At 36.6% G+C, this 17,335-nt stretch overlaps 1 protein-coding gene across 5 annotated transcripts in view; it reads right to left on the reverse strand.

Moving 5' to 3' along the window:
- Positions 1 to 6,210: 6,210 nt before the first annotated feature.
- LOC119071494 (mucin-5AC) overlaps positions 6,211 to 17,335 on the reverse strand; it is a 131,637-nt gene continuing 120,512 nt past the window's right edge. For 2 of the 5 annotated variants that reach the window (XM_037176355.1, XM_037176353.1), the window contains 8 exons: positions 12,465 to 14,882; positions 11,476 to 11,577; positions 10,574 to 10,767; positions 9,555 to 9,780; positions 8,638 to 8,930; positions 8,433 to 8,577; positions 8,175 to 8,373; positions 6,211 to 7,752 (listed from right to left, as the gene is read on the reverse strand). In XM_037176355.1, coding sequence (XP_037032250.1) covers positions 7,594 to 7,752; positions 8,175 to 8,373; positions 8,433 to 8,577; positions 8,638 to 8,930; positions 9,555 to 9,780; positions 10,574 to 10,767; positions 11,476 to 11,577; positions 12,465 to 14,882 — 3,736 coding nt within the window. In that variant the 3' untranslated portion in view covers positions 6,211 to 7,593. Of the gene's footprint in view, positions 7,753 to 8,174; positions 8,374 to 8,432; positions 8,578 to 8,637; positions 8,931 to 9,554; positions 9,781 to 10,149; positions 10,376 to 10,573; positions 10,768 to 11,475; positions 11,578 to 12,464; positions 14,883 to 17,335 lie in introns of all 5 variants that reach the window. The other 3 variants (XM_037176357.1, XM_037176356.1, XM_037176354.1) reach the window with 2 other exon arrangements.

Raw genomic sequence — 17,335 nt, forward strand, 5'->3', positions numbered from 1 at the left:
TTAAACAGAAAAATTTAATTAGAACCTAACATTTCTCTATTTTAGCGTCAAATATATTCACGAATAAAAATTTAAAGTCATACGACCGATAACTCTCCAAAAAACTATCATTTCCTAATTTCCTTTCTATAGTAATTACACATCTAACGCCGACCTAAAAAATTAAACTACACTGTTCAGTCGACATAGGAAGGTACGCATACAAGAAGCGAGAAGTATACTCCTACTGACGTGCTGTTTCTCCGAAACGCGAGCATGGAATAGTACATTTCGTACCTAGGACTAAAAGTCGTTTTTAGCGTGTGAGAAGTTTCCAAACAGCCGAAGGCGAGGTCTGGAACCGATTTTTCATATCGGATGGAGAAAAAGTACACTTTTCGGGTCCTAGGTATGAAAAAAACGTTTTTTTTTCGGTAACTCAGTCCTAATTTCTTGACAACCAACAATATTAAAATAACTTTCCGGTCGTAGTTTTTTCAGTGAGTTGTTCCGTGAAAGCTCGATTTCTTGGTAACTAATATTTACGGAAAACAAGGTCACCAGGATACCGTACTATTTCCATACCCGCTAAAACGCGTACGCCATAAGTGTCAAACTAACTTTGTGAAATAAAGGTAAGACCCGAAACACCTTTCTAGATGATGAGCAATCAATTTTCTATCTGCCACACTGAACAAAACAAAGGGAAGCAGTTCGTTCACTAAGTTCGTCAAATTTGAGCAGCAACACTGCAACTATCGTAAAGCTTACGTACACCCAGAGAGTTTTGGTGATGGCTGATAAATATGGGAATAGATATTTGCATAACTTGGAGGGAAACCACAATTCTCTCGGTATACGAAATCACACTTATTCTGCAATTTCGAGGCCTCACACAAAATTTTACACGCAATTATGATACGAAAGTTCTTTTTTCTGAAAATTGAAAATGGTTTTTCCAGCCGGAAAAGACATTTATATGAAAACCTTTAAACGGCCCCATGTTTGTAACAAACTTCTGTTCGGGAATGTCATTACCGACATTTCACGGAAGAAAACTTTTCTTTGGTGAAGTCGGTCTTAGCGTTACCAAAAAAGTGTCTTTGAAAATTCATCAATTTTGAAGCTATTTTACCTGGCTATTTCCAATCCGTTTTACATAAATAAAAATGTCATTCGAAAGCTACGTTCCAGTAGAGATCGTGCACGTGTCTACGTTTTATTAATGTACGTGTTTGTACACTCTCAAGCCAAATGATAGTTCTTTGAGAGCCTACAGCTAAGGCTGACTATATGGAATTATATGTTATCGATTGTGATGACCGGAGAGTTTAATAATACCTCTGGAGCTAGGCGGTGTGTTAACACATAAAATGAATATTATCGTGGAAAAGCTCTCAAAATGCGAGCATCACTCGAAACTTAACGCTATATTCATTGAGATAATAGTTAGAAATGGATCTAAAATCGTTAGATATATTTTCTTATTAAAAAAAGATTTATGTCAAATGCCTCGATTGTTACCTATGGCTACACCAATGTCTATTTTCTAAAAAATATTTTCAAAATTTGCTCTAACGTTTTTGCAAGTTTGCCAAAATTCTGACAGATTTTAGAAAATTCGGGAAAATATTTTCGCAAAAATAGGCACTGGCTTACATTCTAAGATGAAAACTTGTAAGATAAAGCTTTTACAAAACATAAAGCGATAAATCTGTAGCGCTTGTAGCTCGGTAGTAAGCCGTAGAGGTAGTTTATTTAGAATTTTCGAGACCAAATTATTATAGAGAAATTTAACACTAGAACATTACTTACGAGATATATAACAGTGGTCTAGGACTTGACCGCATGTTCCAAATAATTTTGTAAGCTGATTAATACGAACTCGAATCATTTGCTTCACTAGGTTTGTTGCCACATTGAATTCAAAGCAGTGGTGGAAGATTTTATCATCAAAAAAGATGAGATTGAAATTGAAAATAAATTCACAAGAAGTGTGACCGTCGAATCGATCAATAATTTACCGTTAATGAGTTAGGGCCGAATCTATAACACACTTGTAACGCATGACTCTACTCACTTTTCGAAACCTTCACAATTACTCATGATAATCACTCTTAAGAGACACAGGCCACACATTTTTTTCTCGATTATTTTGACATGTCTGTTCGATCGCATTGAGAAACTGAAAATTATTTTCTGTAAAATTAACCCCTTCCTAGTGGACTCCAGGTTAGCGTACATTGAATAAATTTTGTATTTAAAAAGCTTGCATATGACAAAAGTATTCGTAAATCTATGCATCTCGTACCAATATAAACATAGATAAAAATATAGAATGAAAACGACGCGAAGAAATCAATTAATTAAAACTGTAAAAGTTCGTGCAGCTGCTGAGATACATTATATAACATAGAGAATTGAAATGTCCAGCATTTTACATTTAAAATAATTCAATATTTTTAATCGAATATTTAATAATTTCACTACAAAGATGTAAATACCTTTAAGAATGTACTAAAACTAATTAAATTGCACAAAATGTTTATTTATTATTATAAATATTATATATAAACCGCTGTGATAAATACAATTTGTCCCTCATATCCAAACTATTAAAGATTTTGTTAAATATACGAGACGAATGTTCAGCAAAGTTACAACTTTAATTTCCTGGTCAAACTATTCAGCAATTTTACAACCAGTACCATATTGTATCAATACAAATGTATAGGGTAAGCTACTCACCTCGTTTATCATCGAAATATGTTGCTTCATCAGTTTTACCATAGCTCTTTTGTATATGAAAAAGTAAGAACGTTCAGATAGTTGCGAGCTGTTACCTTTGAATTTTTACTTTATACCCTTTAGACTCTTATAGCTGCACTTTGCTCACTAGAAATGTCATTCTCCTTTGACCTATTGGAGGGAGCAAAAAAGGTATCACGCATTATGCTAGCGATTATTGTTTTTCCGAAGTACGCATAACGATTTCGACACCGAAGGCTTTCAAAGCGGAGGGGAGATAATGACTATTTTGCCTGCGTTATGAAAAAGATATAATCTGCAGTGGCGACGAACCTTATAGCAGGGTCTATTGGAAAAATTCCAAAAATTTCCAAAAACTGTGAACATTCAAAAACCGAATTTTTCCAAAATTTCGAACGGTTTTGGCAACTCGTTAACTCAACCTTGCGTTTTAGCTGACTCTCAATTGTTTTGTTCCATTCTTGACACTATCCGCTTTCAAATGAAGTCGAGCATGATTAATTTGAAAGATGAGAGCGTCAATAATCAAACAAAATCATTGAGAACCGGCTGAAACACAACGCTGAGCTCGAGAGTTGCCAAAACCGTACGGTTTTTAGACGTTCGCAGTGTTTGAAACGATCCAAACGGATCGAAATGCGATATTAAATGTTGCAACAGAATTTTATGAGAATTTGTTTTCTTCAGCAAGACAGAGTCCAACGGAAGAAACCGAAGATAGACCAATAATAAGAAACGTGGGATCGGAGGATATGCCGGACATAACTGTTGATGAAGTCAAGGCCGCAGTAGCCGAGATGAAAAAGAAAAAGTCTCTCGGAGAAGATGGTGTTCCAGTGGAAGCCATTAAACTTGGTGGAGACCGGATTTGTTTAACCCGATGAGACCGACTGGGATACCTGTTGTCCCAGCTTGCATCCCTTTGCATCTTTGCTGCATCCTGTAGGCATCTTTCACAAGATTTTGCATCCCAAAAATTTTTTTTAAAAAGAAATGAATTTATAGGGTTAATCAATGTCTCCAATGGGAAGAAGTACCAGAAGCCTGGGAAAATGCGGTAATTACATTGCTGCATAAAAAAGGAGACATAACAAAGCTGGAAAATTACCGACCCATAAGCCTATTGTCAACACTCTACAAGTTGTTTATGAAAATCATTACGAAGAGGAAGTTCGACTTCTACCAACCTGTTGAACAAGCTGCTTTCAGATCTGGTTTCAGCTCAAACGACCATTTGCTGGAGAACGTTGGACCAAAAAGATCATGAACTGGCGACCATATAAAAGACGAGCTATAGGTAGACCACCAGAGAGATGGACAAACGGAATTAAGAATATTGCAGGTAAAAACTGGCAGCAAATGGCAATGGATCGTACGGAATGGAAAGAAGTTGGAGAGCCCTACACACCAGAGAGATGGACAAACGGAATTAAGAATATTGCAGGTACAAACTGGCAGCAAATGGCAATGCATCGTACGGAATGGAAAGAAGTTGGAGAGGCCTACATCCAGCAGTGGATAGAAACAGGCTGAAAAAGAAGAAGAAGAAATGTTTGGAATTTTTTGCAAATTTTCAAAAAAATTCCAAAAAAAAGCCCTGCCTTATAGAGAAATAACGCTTTGATACGATGTTATCTTTGTCCCAAATTAGATCATGGCGTTACGAGCGTCCAGTAATTAAGAGTCAATTAAATGCCATCGGCGATTTTTGGAGGGTATACAGTAATTGAATCAGGGGACCTCAGTCATTTGCAACAAAAACAAGGCATCAGAACAGTCGGAGCGTTTGCTGCGACTTGGCCCCGTACGACCCGTAATCCTATTTCGTCCGTAACCATAATACGTCTACAACCCTCTAATGCGTCTGTTACCAAAATGCAAGTCAAGTTGGGCATGGTCAAATTTACTGAAAGTGTTCATTTTTAAAATTGCGCATAGCGCAATTACGAAAGCCCGTACGAAGTACCTCTCAAATAAAACCAACAATTTACGACATTATTTTAGAAACACAAAATTTTTTGCCAACTTTCCATTGGGTATTCAATTACCTCTCAAATAAAACAAAAATTAGCAAAATCGGATGATATTTACTTGATTTATGTGCAAAAAAAACACTTAGGGCCGAGTAACGGCCTTAGTCCAAGGGTCCAATTTTGAAACTTTTTTTGCCATCATTCTATTAGGCATTCAATTATCTCTCAAATGAAACAAAAACTAGCAAAATCGGATGATATTTACTCGATTTATGTGCAAAAAACACTTAGGGCCGAGTAGCGGCCATAGTCCAAGGGACCAAATTTGAAACTTTTTTCGCCACGTTCTTTTCAGTATTCAATTACCCTCCATAAAAAGCTAAATCTAGTAAAATCGGATGAGATTCACTCGATTTTTGTGCAAAAAAACACTTAGGGCCAAGTAGCGGCCCATAATTCTATGCGGCATTCAATTATCTATCAAATGAAACAAAAACTAGCAAAATCGGATGAGATTTACTCGATTTATGTGCAAAAAACACTTAGGGCCTAGTAACGACTTTTGAGCACTCCCAACAAGCCCGCGTTGCATTTTACCCAAAAACGATGTTCAGCAACTTTGTTCTACTCGTCAATACCTTTCATTTGATATATCACAAGCAGCTATTGCGTGCGTATTTCGGTAGATATCGTCGAAAGACTGAAAAACACCTATAGGGCCCTAGCTCTGGAAGGGCCGACCCTACCATGCCCATTTTCGAACTTGACCTTACTTTTGTAAAAATGTTGTGATTTACTCAAGCTAGAGGGGTCACAGACAGACAGACGGACAGACAGACAGACGGACATTTTTTTTATTGCGGATTCGTTATCTATGAACATAGACAAATGCTTTGCCCTTACCGTCTGCTTCCAATTCAACATGTTACAAACGGCATATTAATCTTATAAGCCCCCAGTACTTCGTACGGGGTTAAAAAAAATCCTCGAAGTAATTATGTTTTTACGCCAGAAATCAAGATTTACTGTACACCCTCCAAAAATCGCCGAAGGCTTGTTTTTCTGTTTTAAACAACTTGTTCGAAATTTTGGCAAATTCACCCTTAAGATTAATCGTTTTGACCGGTAATTACAGCCAAAGGCATCAAATGGTGTTAATTGCATATAGACTGGACGTATAATTTGAAGGACTCATTTTAAGTAGATGACCACTTATACTAGATTTTAAGTTGCCACAAATGCAACCAAGTATGTTATAATAAAGAAAAATCAAATAAAAAAGGAATCATTTTTGTGTTTTTCAGGTTAGGAATTTGTTGAAGACCCTTAGTTGAGTTGAGTTATATATTTTACGTTATATGAAAAAGTGTGCGTTTGACTCCGTTTTTCAAACCGTTTTGTCCGCCCCGGCGAAGTAACACCTGGTTTTATTATATTCATTGGAACAAAATGTGTTGTCACCTGTAAATTGAATTGAAATTACGCTCCGTTAAATTTAAAAAATATTTATTTTTTGCTTGTGTCACTCACTGGTTTTTTGTATACAAAAAACTAAGCCTACAAACAAGAAAGGATTTTATTTTACTTTTTATTTTTTTCGAAGCATTCTTCAACGCCAAAATTTATCATTAATTATAGCCAATTTAAAACCTAAATAATATACAACATGTCTGATATCGCATTAACTATTTCTATTTACCTTGTCTCTCATAGCTTCTTCTTTTCCGATAAAAATAGAAAACTTTACGTTTTGCATTTCATAATTAATTTTTTTTCACTTTTACTTAAACTAAAAGTATTAGCAAATCAAAATGAGATGTGCGGGCAGTGGTGTGCGAATGATTTTAAAAGTTTCCTAAACAAAAAGAAAATAATTTCGTTTCGTTAAAAAGGTATGCAACTCATCCAAGCAAAATTTTAATTCTTTTTTTTTAATACAAAACAGACACATTGGTCCTTAATAGTCCAGGCCCTTGTGTCAGAAAAAATGGCTCAATCATGTATGACAACTGAAAAGCTCGAAAAATATAAAGTGAGCGGATTGGCACAAGGGACCCGACTATAAAGTGATTAAGAAGAGAAATGCGAATCAAATTTAAGCAATTTAATTTTATCAAAATTTCTTTCTCTATTCATCGTGATGAGTCAGACACCTTAATAACAAAATTTTTTTCATCCTTTGACAGACGGCAAAACTTAACTTAGGATAGTTCATTATTCCATTGTCGATTATAGATAATGTGGCCGTTTGTATAGGTTTTTTTTGAAGTGAATTGATTTTGAATGATTTTTTTTTTTTTAAGATAGATAGAGATAGGATGTCACAAAGCTAAATTGGAAAAGTTTAGAAAATATTTACAAAATTTGGCACAATATGAAGAGAAAAGTAAACGAAATACGAAAAGAAAGAATTACAAGTTTCAATTGAATTAAATCTAAACTTTATGTTCGGATGATTTGATAAGGTGATGAAGACACTTTTTAAAAACTATTTTTTTTTTTGTATTTTCTCCATCTTTTGTCAACAAAATTTTGCCTTCTTTTACAGGGTTCGAAAGAAAAATTTCTCGTTTTTGTTCTAATTATTAAATTTCGCCTTCAGTAGGACAAATAAATATCACAAATAATACTATAAGAAGCGACGATGCTAAATATTAAACGAAAAAAAAAATCGAAACAAAAAACTAAAATTAATTTAAAAAAAGAAAGTTGAAATTTTAACTTAATTTTAGAAAGGATAAAACATAAATAATAAACTTTTAAAATAAATAATTTGCTCTCATTTTTGTAAACAAACAAAAAAAAAATTCTTTATCGTGAGTGCAATTCTTCATCCTCCGTAAATTTCTTTTCTTTCCGATCTAATTGAATTCTATTCGTCAACATCATTGTCTACTCTGGATGACCGAATACCAGTTTTGCCGGTCCAAGGATAGATCTCCGGACACGGTTGACACGTTCGCATATATCGTACACCAGATTTATGCCACAAATTGCACACTTTTGGATTGTTACAGCGTTTTGGTCGATCCTAATTCGATACACAAAAAAAAGAGAAGAATGCAGTCAATCGAAATTCGTTTTTCCGACTATTTTGGAGTGAATGGGTTTAGTAATCTTGAAACTTATGACTTATGAAGTATCAGTAGTCAATGTTTTGGAAACGATGTGGTAGAGCAAACCGTTTCCAAAGCAAACCTTCGAGCGAACCGTTTCCGTAGCACAGTTATCGTACCGAGAGCCTCTCAAAAATAGCAATTCTGAGCTACGAATTCTCGGTTCTAGTTGCTCTACTGTCGTGTTTTTAAAATAATGTAGTTGTACTAATTGTTGTCTCGTTACGTTTGGAAATTGAAGTCGCGACAAAATTTACGCGGCTTAACGCTTACCTTCGTAATAGTTTTATCAGTCCAGTCCAGTTGAGGGTAAATCAAAATAGAACAATTATCTTACCGAATAGTCGCACTGGAATGGCTGGAATTGGTTAATCCTTTCAATCGGTGTAGGGTCACGCACCCACTGCAATGCCTGCCAATTGGTGACTATCCAAACGTCATTCATTGCATTGATGGTGTCCAAAAACTTAATGAATCCTTCCTTATGATGCGGCTGAGTGAACCAAGCAGCGTGATAGAATAAACCGAATGGGGCCCTGGAAATGAGCAAAATTTGAGTTAAGCCGCATCTATTGAGAAAAAGGAAAGGGCTTGCCTATTGGTGCTGTAATGGCGATCGAAATTTTTCATCAACATTTTCATCACTCCATCTGATTCTGGTGGATTTGCGCAAGCGTCACCCATTGAACATCTGCCTCCATTGAGATCTTGCCACATTACCATCGGTACTTGCCAGACTCCTAGTAGTTTTTTCGATTAATTTATCGCTTCCGAGAATGATATGACAGACAAACACAAACCTGGATAGCTCTTTGTCGGACATGGTGGTATCATGCAATCATGGAAAATTTTATAGTCTAACGTATATGGCCAACTGGGTGGTCTGTTCTCATAAACGGGCATCGACGAATCGTACGTAAAGTTCGAGTCGTACAACATTTTGAACATTTTATTTCCACCAACCGACAAGAATGGTGCACGCATACCGCGGACATCGTTCAACTTGACGCCACCATAAGCAGCAAGTATTTCACGTTGACCGGCCACTTCGCGAGTCCATTTCTTTTGCGAAAACTGTTCACCGAAACTGTGACTGCGGGTTTTCATTTTTTGAAAAAGGATTTTTTTTTAATCTCTGTGTCCATTCGGAAGAATTATAATGCGAAATGATTTGTGTGTTTCGAAAGCCCTTTCAACCATTACGAAATGTTAGGCGTTGGAATTTTGAAATATTAATCTGTTTTGTCCTTCAACCACATCAATTAATTAAATTTAAAACGAAAGTTAATTACTTCAGACAGTTCTCTCTCTAGCAAACAAACCTCGTTTTGACGCTGTCAAAGTTCTACCTTATTTCTTCGTTTGTACTGCTGACTTATCAAAGTAGTTAGGTTGCTAGAGAGTGTATTGCTTCGGAGTTAAAGTGGTTAGTAAATTTATTCAATGGATTTTATTTGCCCTGATGCGTGCGGTGATTAAATGAGTTTTGCTGAGAAAATCGTTGGTGGCTTGATTTTGAATCAATCAGACCCAAAGTTAACCGACAATTTTTTCATCGAATCAATAAAATTTAATTCAGATATTTGATTTGTGTGTATCGTGTGTGTAGTGGTGTCCGTATTTTCTGTTGTTTTATTTAAATTTTTCCAATTTTTTCTGTTTTCTTTTAAAATGAAGTGCAGTAAAAATATCCAATAAAATGTTAAACACGACTTACGACACAGTATGCGAAGCCATTTCATGCCCGTCCGAATATAAATTCTGTACTTGACTGTAATCGGTCCATTCGTGGCTGACATAAAATGTGGCCGATATGGGACAACCATTCGGATTCACTCGGCCCTTCTCAAATAGGTCCGTGTACAGTTGCTTATTTAAATCATTTACCGAATCGTCGAACGTTAACAGAACGATCTGCGGTACACTTTCAACATTTAGATCACCTTTTCCCGTGAATATATCGGGGTCAAAGAACGAATTTTTTAACGGAATGAATTTTTCGTTTAAGTTGTAGAGTTGAGATGGAAAACGGGAAAATTAAAGCAAAATATGAAAAGAGAGAAAAACAAAACAAAAATTGATTAGTTCACTGTATTAATAATTGGTGGCTTATAAGGTAAGTCTGTAAGGTATACAAGAAGGATGAGCTGTGTGGAAGTAACAAACAAAAGACCCATCGAAACATTTACAATGTAAAAGAAAGGTCCACAATATGTACACGAGTTGTGCGACAGGATTTACATAGCACAGGATTCACTTGATTTCAATGATTTTCCGGGTAAAGAAAATAAACAAAAAAGATTGTTCCTTACGACACAGTATGTGAAGCCATCTCATGGCCGTTGGCATAAAGACTTTGAACCTGACCGTAGTCCGTCCACTCGTGACTAACATAAAATGTGGCTGTTATTGGACAACCATTCGGATTTTTTCGTCCACGTTCGAAAATCTCCTCGTAATAGTCTTTGTTCAAATCATTCACAGCGTCGTCGAAGGTAATGAGAACGATTTGAGGTGTTTGTTTCGGTGGTATATTACCTGAATGTGTATAGGACGAATTTTATTCGAATGTATTTCGAGATATTTTTTGCGCACACACAAAACAAGAGTAACGGGAACAATGGTCCTCAACGAACTACAGAACCATTAGATTTGATTCGTTCAATACTCTTCGCCCGTCACTTTAAATCTTTTAATCAGAGAGCTAAATGTAGTCAAAAACGTTTTGTACGTTACCAGGAATTTCTTTGCCTCCGCACGAACAATCTGGCAACAAGCAAACATCTTTGCGACATCTAGCAGCAGTTTTATCGGGAGTAGGTTGAGGATACAAAGGCTCTGGACGACTTGGTGGATTCCGGTAGATGTCGACAAATTCTTGAGCCTTCGAAACGATCGTTCCAGATGGTTTCAGTGTTGGACGGGAGCGACTGTATTCAAAATAAAATTAGAAAATTTGTTATTCCGTTCTATCAAAAATCATTTTATCTTTTTCACTCAGTTTCATTTGAAAAGACTTATAGCAACGTACTTCAATCAAAAGTGGTACTATAAATAGGGTACTGAAACTTGACAGTGCTCCATACAAAATTTTACACTGATAAAATTTCATACAAAAAGTACTCTATTTGAAGTGCGTTGCTTATAGTTAAAGGCCTTGAAATTTCAGCATGAACTTGCTCCAGCTGATCCACATAAACAATCAAAACTGTTTAAACGTCTTTATATGGTTTTACCACTACCACACGCCTGCGAGTAGCAGCTTTATCGGTTTTGATCGTATCGTGTGGATCATCTGAAGCAAATTCATGCCGAAATTTCACTGCATCTGACTCTAATGGATGCTAGTTTCCTTCAAGGCTGTATACTTTGGGGAGGTTACGCAGATGCAGATACGCGGGTTACACACCAAGTTGATTCAATTTCAATTCAATTTTGGTGAATTTGTTTGTATGGAAAAGGTGTGTTCCCGCGGATCTAATAAAATAGCGATCTGCGTGATCTCCCCAGAGTATACAGCCTTGAGTTTCCTTATCAATTTGGTAGGAGCAAACATTGATTTGGCTCCATAAAGAAACTGAGCTAAATTGAAAAATTTTAGACAAAAATCATTTCAGTTGCTGTGAATCCATTCTTACGGTGGATGAGTTCCTCGATTAACAGCAACAGTAGCTGGCCGATCGTCACCACTAGCTGTTGAGAAATGTGACGTTCCACGATTCCTTGTATTCGAATTTGTTCTGCGAATTGTTTTAAATTGGAACAATTAATTTTACCGTCAAAGGAACAAACCGGATGCAAAAAATATTATTTATGTTTCGAAGTGTTATAATGCCCTTTAAGTATAGAATTTCTAAGCTTTCCGAAAAACTAAGAATTTGTTCTAAAAAACCCCTGTGCTAAAAATACGATTACCGTGTCGCTTTAGTTAGTTTACAAAATAAAACGAATGCATCAAATGAGTGATAATGAACATTTTTAGTAAAAGAAAAGTTCTAAAACCAACAACTAAGATACATAGGTGCAAACAACAGATAGTACTAAAATATACAACAGAGAAATTATTATTAGTATGGGAGATGGGGAGTTTTTGGGGATGGAGATAAATAGGATAGAATAACGAAATAGGAAAGGATAAACAGGAAGTAAATGTCTCCAGCCGCGCGCAACCAAATCGTTTTTACTGTTCTAAGTTTCATTTGTTTTACTTTAATTTAGAACTTAAAGCATTTTGAACTGAAGAAGCACAGTGTGTAGTGTGGATTATAATTTTTAGTAGAAGAAATTATGGTGTAACTAATGGTGCAAAATTTTGATTTTCTAAAAACTATTTTCTTGATCGAATTGTTTTGTTCTAAAGGAAAATTGTTTGTGTGAGTCATGCTCGATTGCAGTTAACGCGATAAAAACTACTGCGAAACCTTTGTTCTAACTAATTGTTTGTATCCATTGACCGAACAACACACTGGTCGATTGAATCTCCCTTTCAACATTTTATTTTTCTTCAAACAATTTCTAATTGGCTGGCAGAGTGTGTCTATATCGAAAACGTGTCAACCTCAAACACACTCACGCATTCCTTTTCCCTTTTCTTTTAAATTTTTTAATTAAAAAGTCTCTGGTGTACCTCGAAGGAATTTCGTTGCACTTAGCATTTGGTGAATTTTCTGTGCAGTTCAATGTAACGGGTGCTTTTGTGGCTCTTCGTGGCAGCGAAGCAGCAGCTATAGTTGTTTTGATGGCAGCATTGACACGAGATGCGCGCGGCGGGATCGTATTTATGGAATTTGTTGTACTGGAGGATTTTGGTGTGGTCGATGTCGATGGGACTGGTAATTCTTCTGTCGTTGTTGTTGTTCGACTGGGTTTTGCGGTTTTTGTCGTTGTCGATGTACTTTGTGTGGTCACTTCGGTAATCGTATTGGTCAACGTCGTTGTCAAGTCAGATTCGTTCGATGAGTCGTCCTCTGCCGCAGTATGTTTGTACAATTTCCGTTCAGATTCGGTTGGTATATTAAATTCGGGCATTTCAACAGTAGCTCTAAATCTCTCACGCAGTTGTTCATCGCTTAGTTTCGGTGTCGTTTTGTTAACGTATCTTTGCGTCGATGATATGGCACTGCCAACTGTTCGCTCCGTAGACAGATGGCGGTAATGCGAAAAATATTGATGTGGTCGATCGGTTATTTCGATCAATCGAGTTGTTGAATCAAAAACATTCTCCGGATATTGTTCAGTTGTTGTGGTTGTGACCGGCACAACCTGGTTCGAAACTCTTCTCGTTTCGTATTTCTTTGGTTTGCTGCTGGTATCCAAGACCGATTCCAACAATTTCGAAAACTGTGCATCTCGAATGACGTCTAAAACTTCATCGTTATCATCTTCGTCGTATTGCACTGGCGGTGGGGTACTACTTACATATGGGCGAGTTCTAATTACTTTCCGACGGTACGCATGTTCTGGTTGATTTGGTGAATACGTCGTAGGCTCATCGTTTTCCACAGAATTTTCTGTTGTACTGAAACTTTGATATTGATTTCGGTTGCTGTGCTGTATCAATTTCTTCGGCGACTTAACGTATCGATCGATTTCAGTTGACGATAGTGATATCCATTGATCCGATAAAGCAGCGGTTGTTGTCGTTGGAATTGTTGATTTAGTTGTTGTCGTAGTAGAATCGGTTGATGTTGTGGTCGTTGGTTCTGTAGTGGACTTGATAAATCGATTTGTAGTCGACGATGTCGATATACTTCTTGGCGTACCAGTTATACTATAGTAACTGCGCAAAGGTGGCGGTGAAGAGCTAGCCAATGTATGATTCTTATTGTTTATTGGACTTGGCCGAATCACCGGTCGTAAAGATGTAGATTTTACGCTTTCATCTTGTAAAATCGATCTTAAACTGGTGTAAGGAGACACAAACAACTTTGATGTCGTTGATGTTTCGTATGTCTTATTTAACACTTCCTTGAAGTTATTTGATCTAGAAGTGAAGTATGGAGCTGGCTCGTTGATTGATGGCTTATTCCGATAGTTCCTATCGTCTAAATATTTGTACGAAAATTTGGAAACTAATTTTGTTGGTGACGCTGGCGTAGGTACAAATTCAGCAGATTCTAGATTTTGTTCGTATGGTCGCTGTTGAATATTCGTCATAGATTCCTCTCCATCCTGGCTATCAATTTCGGCGATCGCGTCTGAAAAAACGGTAGGTCGCTTGATTGATCTAAATGGTTTCGCTGGCGCATACGTTGTTGGCTCAACGGTGGCGTCAACCAAGGGTTTGCCATTACTTTCCCGAATGTATAACGGAACAATTTCAACAGATCCCTGTTCCACTTCGGGCTGCTTAATTTCCTCATTACTAACATCCCTGAGTCCTGATGTCAAAACTAATTTTATGTTTTCAGTTTTAGGTAATCTGTTAGCTGGGAGATGGATTCCGGATATAAGAGCATTGGGTGCATTTGTTGTGGTAGTTGGATAGGATTTGATTGATGATGGCCTATTTACAAAAGCGTTTTGCGAGTCTAACTCTTCGCCTAACTGTTCTGAATATTGTGGAGGTCGAAATGTTGTGCTTGTTGTTGTTGTTGTTGTGGTAGTACTTGTTGTGGACGGTCTCGGTTGGAAACTTTGTGGCTGTGCATCAGACACAACGAAATTCAATATTTTCTGACGCTGGCTTTCGATATCTGACGGTTTTGGCGACAATGTTGTCGTGGAAGCGACACTGTCTGCGCTTCGACTACGTGCTTGATAACCCGAACTTAATGTTAATATTCTTGCGTCTACATTGTCATTAGTTCTAATTAATCGTGTTGGATTTTTGGTCTTCGTACTGTCAGGGAATGGGTGGTTCGGTAACACTTGTACGTTTATTTCTGACGGTTGATTATTTCTGTTCGATTGGGTGAGTGGGGAATTGGATGGGATATTATTGGGATTGGACGGAACCAATGCGGCTGGGATACCCGCGCGTGTTGACAACTTTAAAATTATTGTTTCAGATGTTGTATTGTTGTCATCATCCAACAATGTTGATCTGTTGATTAAAAACAGAATTAAACAAGTCTCCAATGGATATGGCATCCATAAGATAAATGTTTGTCTTGTGAGGGGAGCTTATATTAGTAAACCATGTTTTGTAATACATTCATCTGTTTAGCTTCCATCAAAATGCATCAGCGGACATTTAATTACAAATTTAGGCTAATTTTGTGTTTCCGTTTTATGATTTTTATGTGTATACTGTTATGATTGATTGTGATGGATGTAAATTGGTCGGAACAGTAATGAGAACTAAAAATTTGCAATGAAATGATAATGAACTGCGATGAGGCACTTTGTCAAAATTAAAAATAATTTTCTTTTTAAAAATACGCGTTCATCGACATTTTCAGTACATCGATTTTAGTTCCCACATCTGTCCGGATGACTTATGAACGCAGCGTCACTCGAGAACCGTACCGTTTAATTAACATGCCAAAGCGACTTACAAACTAATATAAAGAAATGTACATTTATGAATCGACTAGTCGTCTAATATATCGGGAAGATGTATTGATGGTAAAATAACATGTCGTCGATGTCGCTATCAGATAAATAACCGTTTCTGAAATGTTGAAGTACACTTGAATATGTTTCAGTAAAATCTAAGCTTTCAAAAGAGCTGTAGAACGCTTGAATATCAATTGTTCGAAGATTTGGGAAAGTTACTCTGTAATTGGCCTCTATTTGGGCACATTCGACAATTCATTAGATGAAATATCGATTGTTTCCCTAAAATCGATTACCGATGTTTTCAAAAAATCAATATCAATCAAATGTCTTACCTATAAATATCGACTGATAATCGATCAGTCAAAAACACTCAAAGAGTAAAAGTGACGCAAGTCCCTGGGCATATTTCAAAACATCTGATATTGCTGTAGGTGACGCATTCTGCCCTTGTCAAAGCAAAGTTTAGGCCAAAAAATTCTAGACGAAAAATTTTACCAAAAAAAAAATTGCGTCACGAAGTGCCAGAGGAATCATCTCTCATCCCAAAATTTAGGAATCAACCTTGGAACACATCACTCATGTCGAAAATAACCCAAATTCATCAAAACACTTTTTTCGACATTTACCAACCACTATTCATAATTACTAGCTGAAAAAAGTTATTTCTTCTGACACACATATACGTAAAACACGTTGTTATAGGGATGGAAACTTCCGGGAGCGCTAGTTCCCAAACGAGGCACGTTCCTCCCATTTTTTTTTTGTGGAATGTCTTAGAATGCCGACTAGAATCTACTCCCAAAATTTCAAGAAATTCTAAAGAAGACTTTAGAAGATAGGAAACACGGACGGACTAACAAAGTAACGTAGGATTTTTTCATTTCGTTTAAAGTGCTGCAATAGGCCAAAATGTATGGAAATGTGGCTTCTTGTAAGATTTATTGCGTGGCCAAATTTTAAGTTACAAGAATGTGTGATAGCTCGTTGAACTTGTACGGACGCCTAGTTTTTTGGAGTCATTTGGATTTGAGTTGTAGAACTTCAATATTTGCTGAATATGGTTACGGAGTCTACGACAAAATTTTTTTAAATTTTTTTCTAGTAATACGACTTGCGTCACGGGCACTATGTTAACGCGCACCTATGGTATTTATCGATTTATCGATAAAATATTCGATTGATATCGTATCTATTATTTAAAATTGTCTCATCGATTGATGATATTTTCAGTAAACATGCAAAATAAGTCCTAACAATTCGTGGGCATTATTTCCTTCCATCGTTTTATTCGTTCCACATACATTCATTTCACATAACAATAGCGTCTCTATGCCATTTCTTCCACTTTACATGTACAAGTGAGTGCAGCTACTCTCTTCACGTTTCTCTTGATGACAATCAATCAATAAAACTGCAGAATGGGACACATTTTATCGTACGAAATACCAGTCTAGGTACAATTTGGTCTAAAATCTGTTTGATATTATAGATGTTAGTAGGAATTAAAAAGGCCTTCCATCTAATGATAGCTCGGTCTACGTAAACTCATTAATAAAGGTGATTGCGATGACGACACTCCGAACCGATGACACCCGTTTGGTAAATTAATTCTACTTGAACTAAGATATTTTGTTTTCAATTAGTATTTAATGATTAACGACTGCATTCGGCGATAGCACATTCATTGTTTTTTTGCTGTGGCTATTTGGCATCAATAGGGGTAGACCAAAATGGTCCGTAAAAGTCGTGGTATGATTTACCCCTAATGTTACAGTTAATGTAAACCGAATTTGTGTCTAAGTTTGCTTCAGCTTACCAGGTGGCACACTCGTTGAAACACAGTCGTTTCATAAGTCTTTAGACCAGCTGGTCAACTCATACACAAAGTCGATTCCATTCTATCAATAAATCAAAGATTTCTGAATGTGATACCGGCAATTAGCACGTCGTTCTCCCATACTGTAATGAATGTAATGAGAACCGAATTGGCTATAC

This window comes from Bradysia coprophila, assembly GCF_014529535.1.
Source record: "Bradysia coprophila strain Holo2 chromosome IV unlocalized genomic scaffold, BU_Bcop_v1 contig_5, whole genome shotgun sequence".
NCBI lineage: Eukaryota > Metazoa > Arthropoda > Insecta > Diptera > Sciaridae > Bradysia > Bradysia coprophila.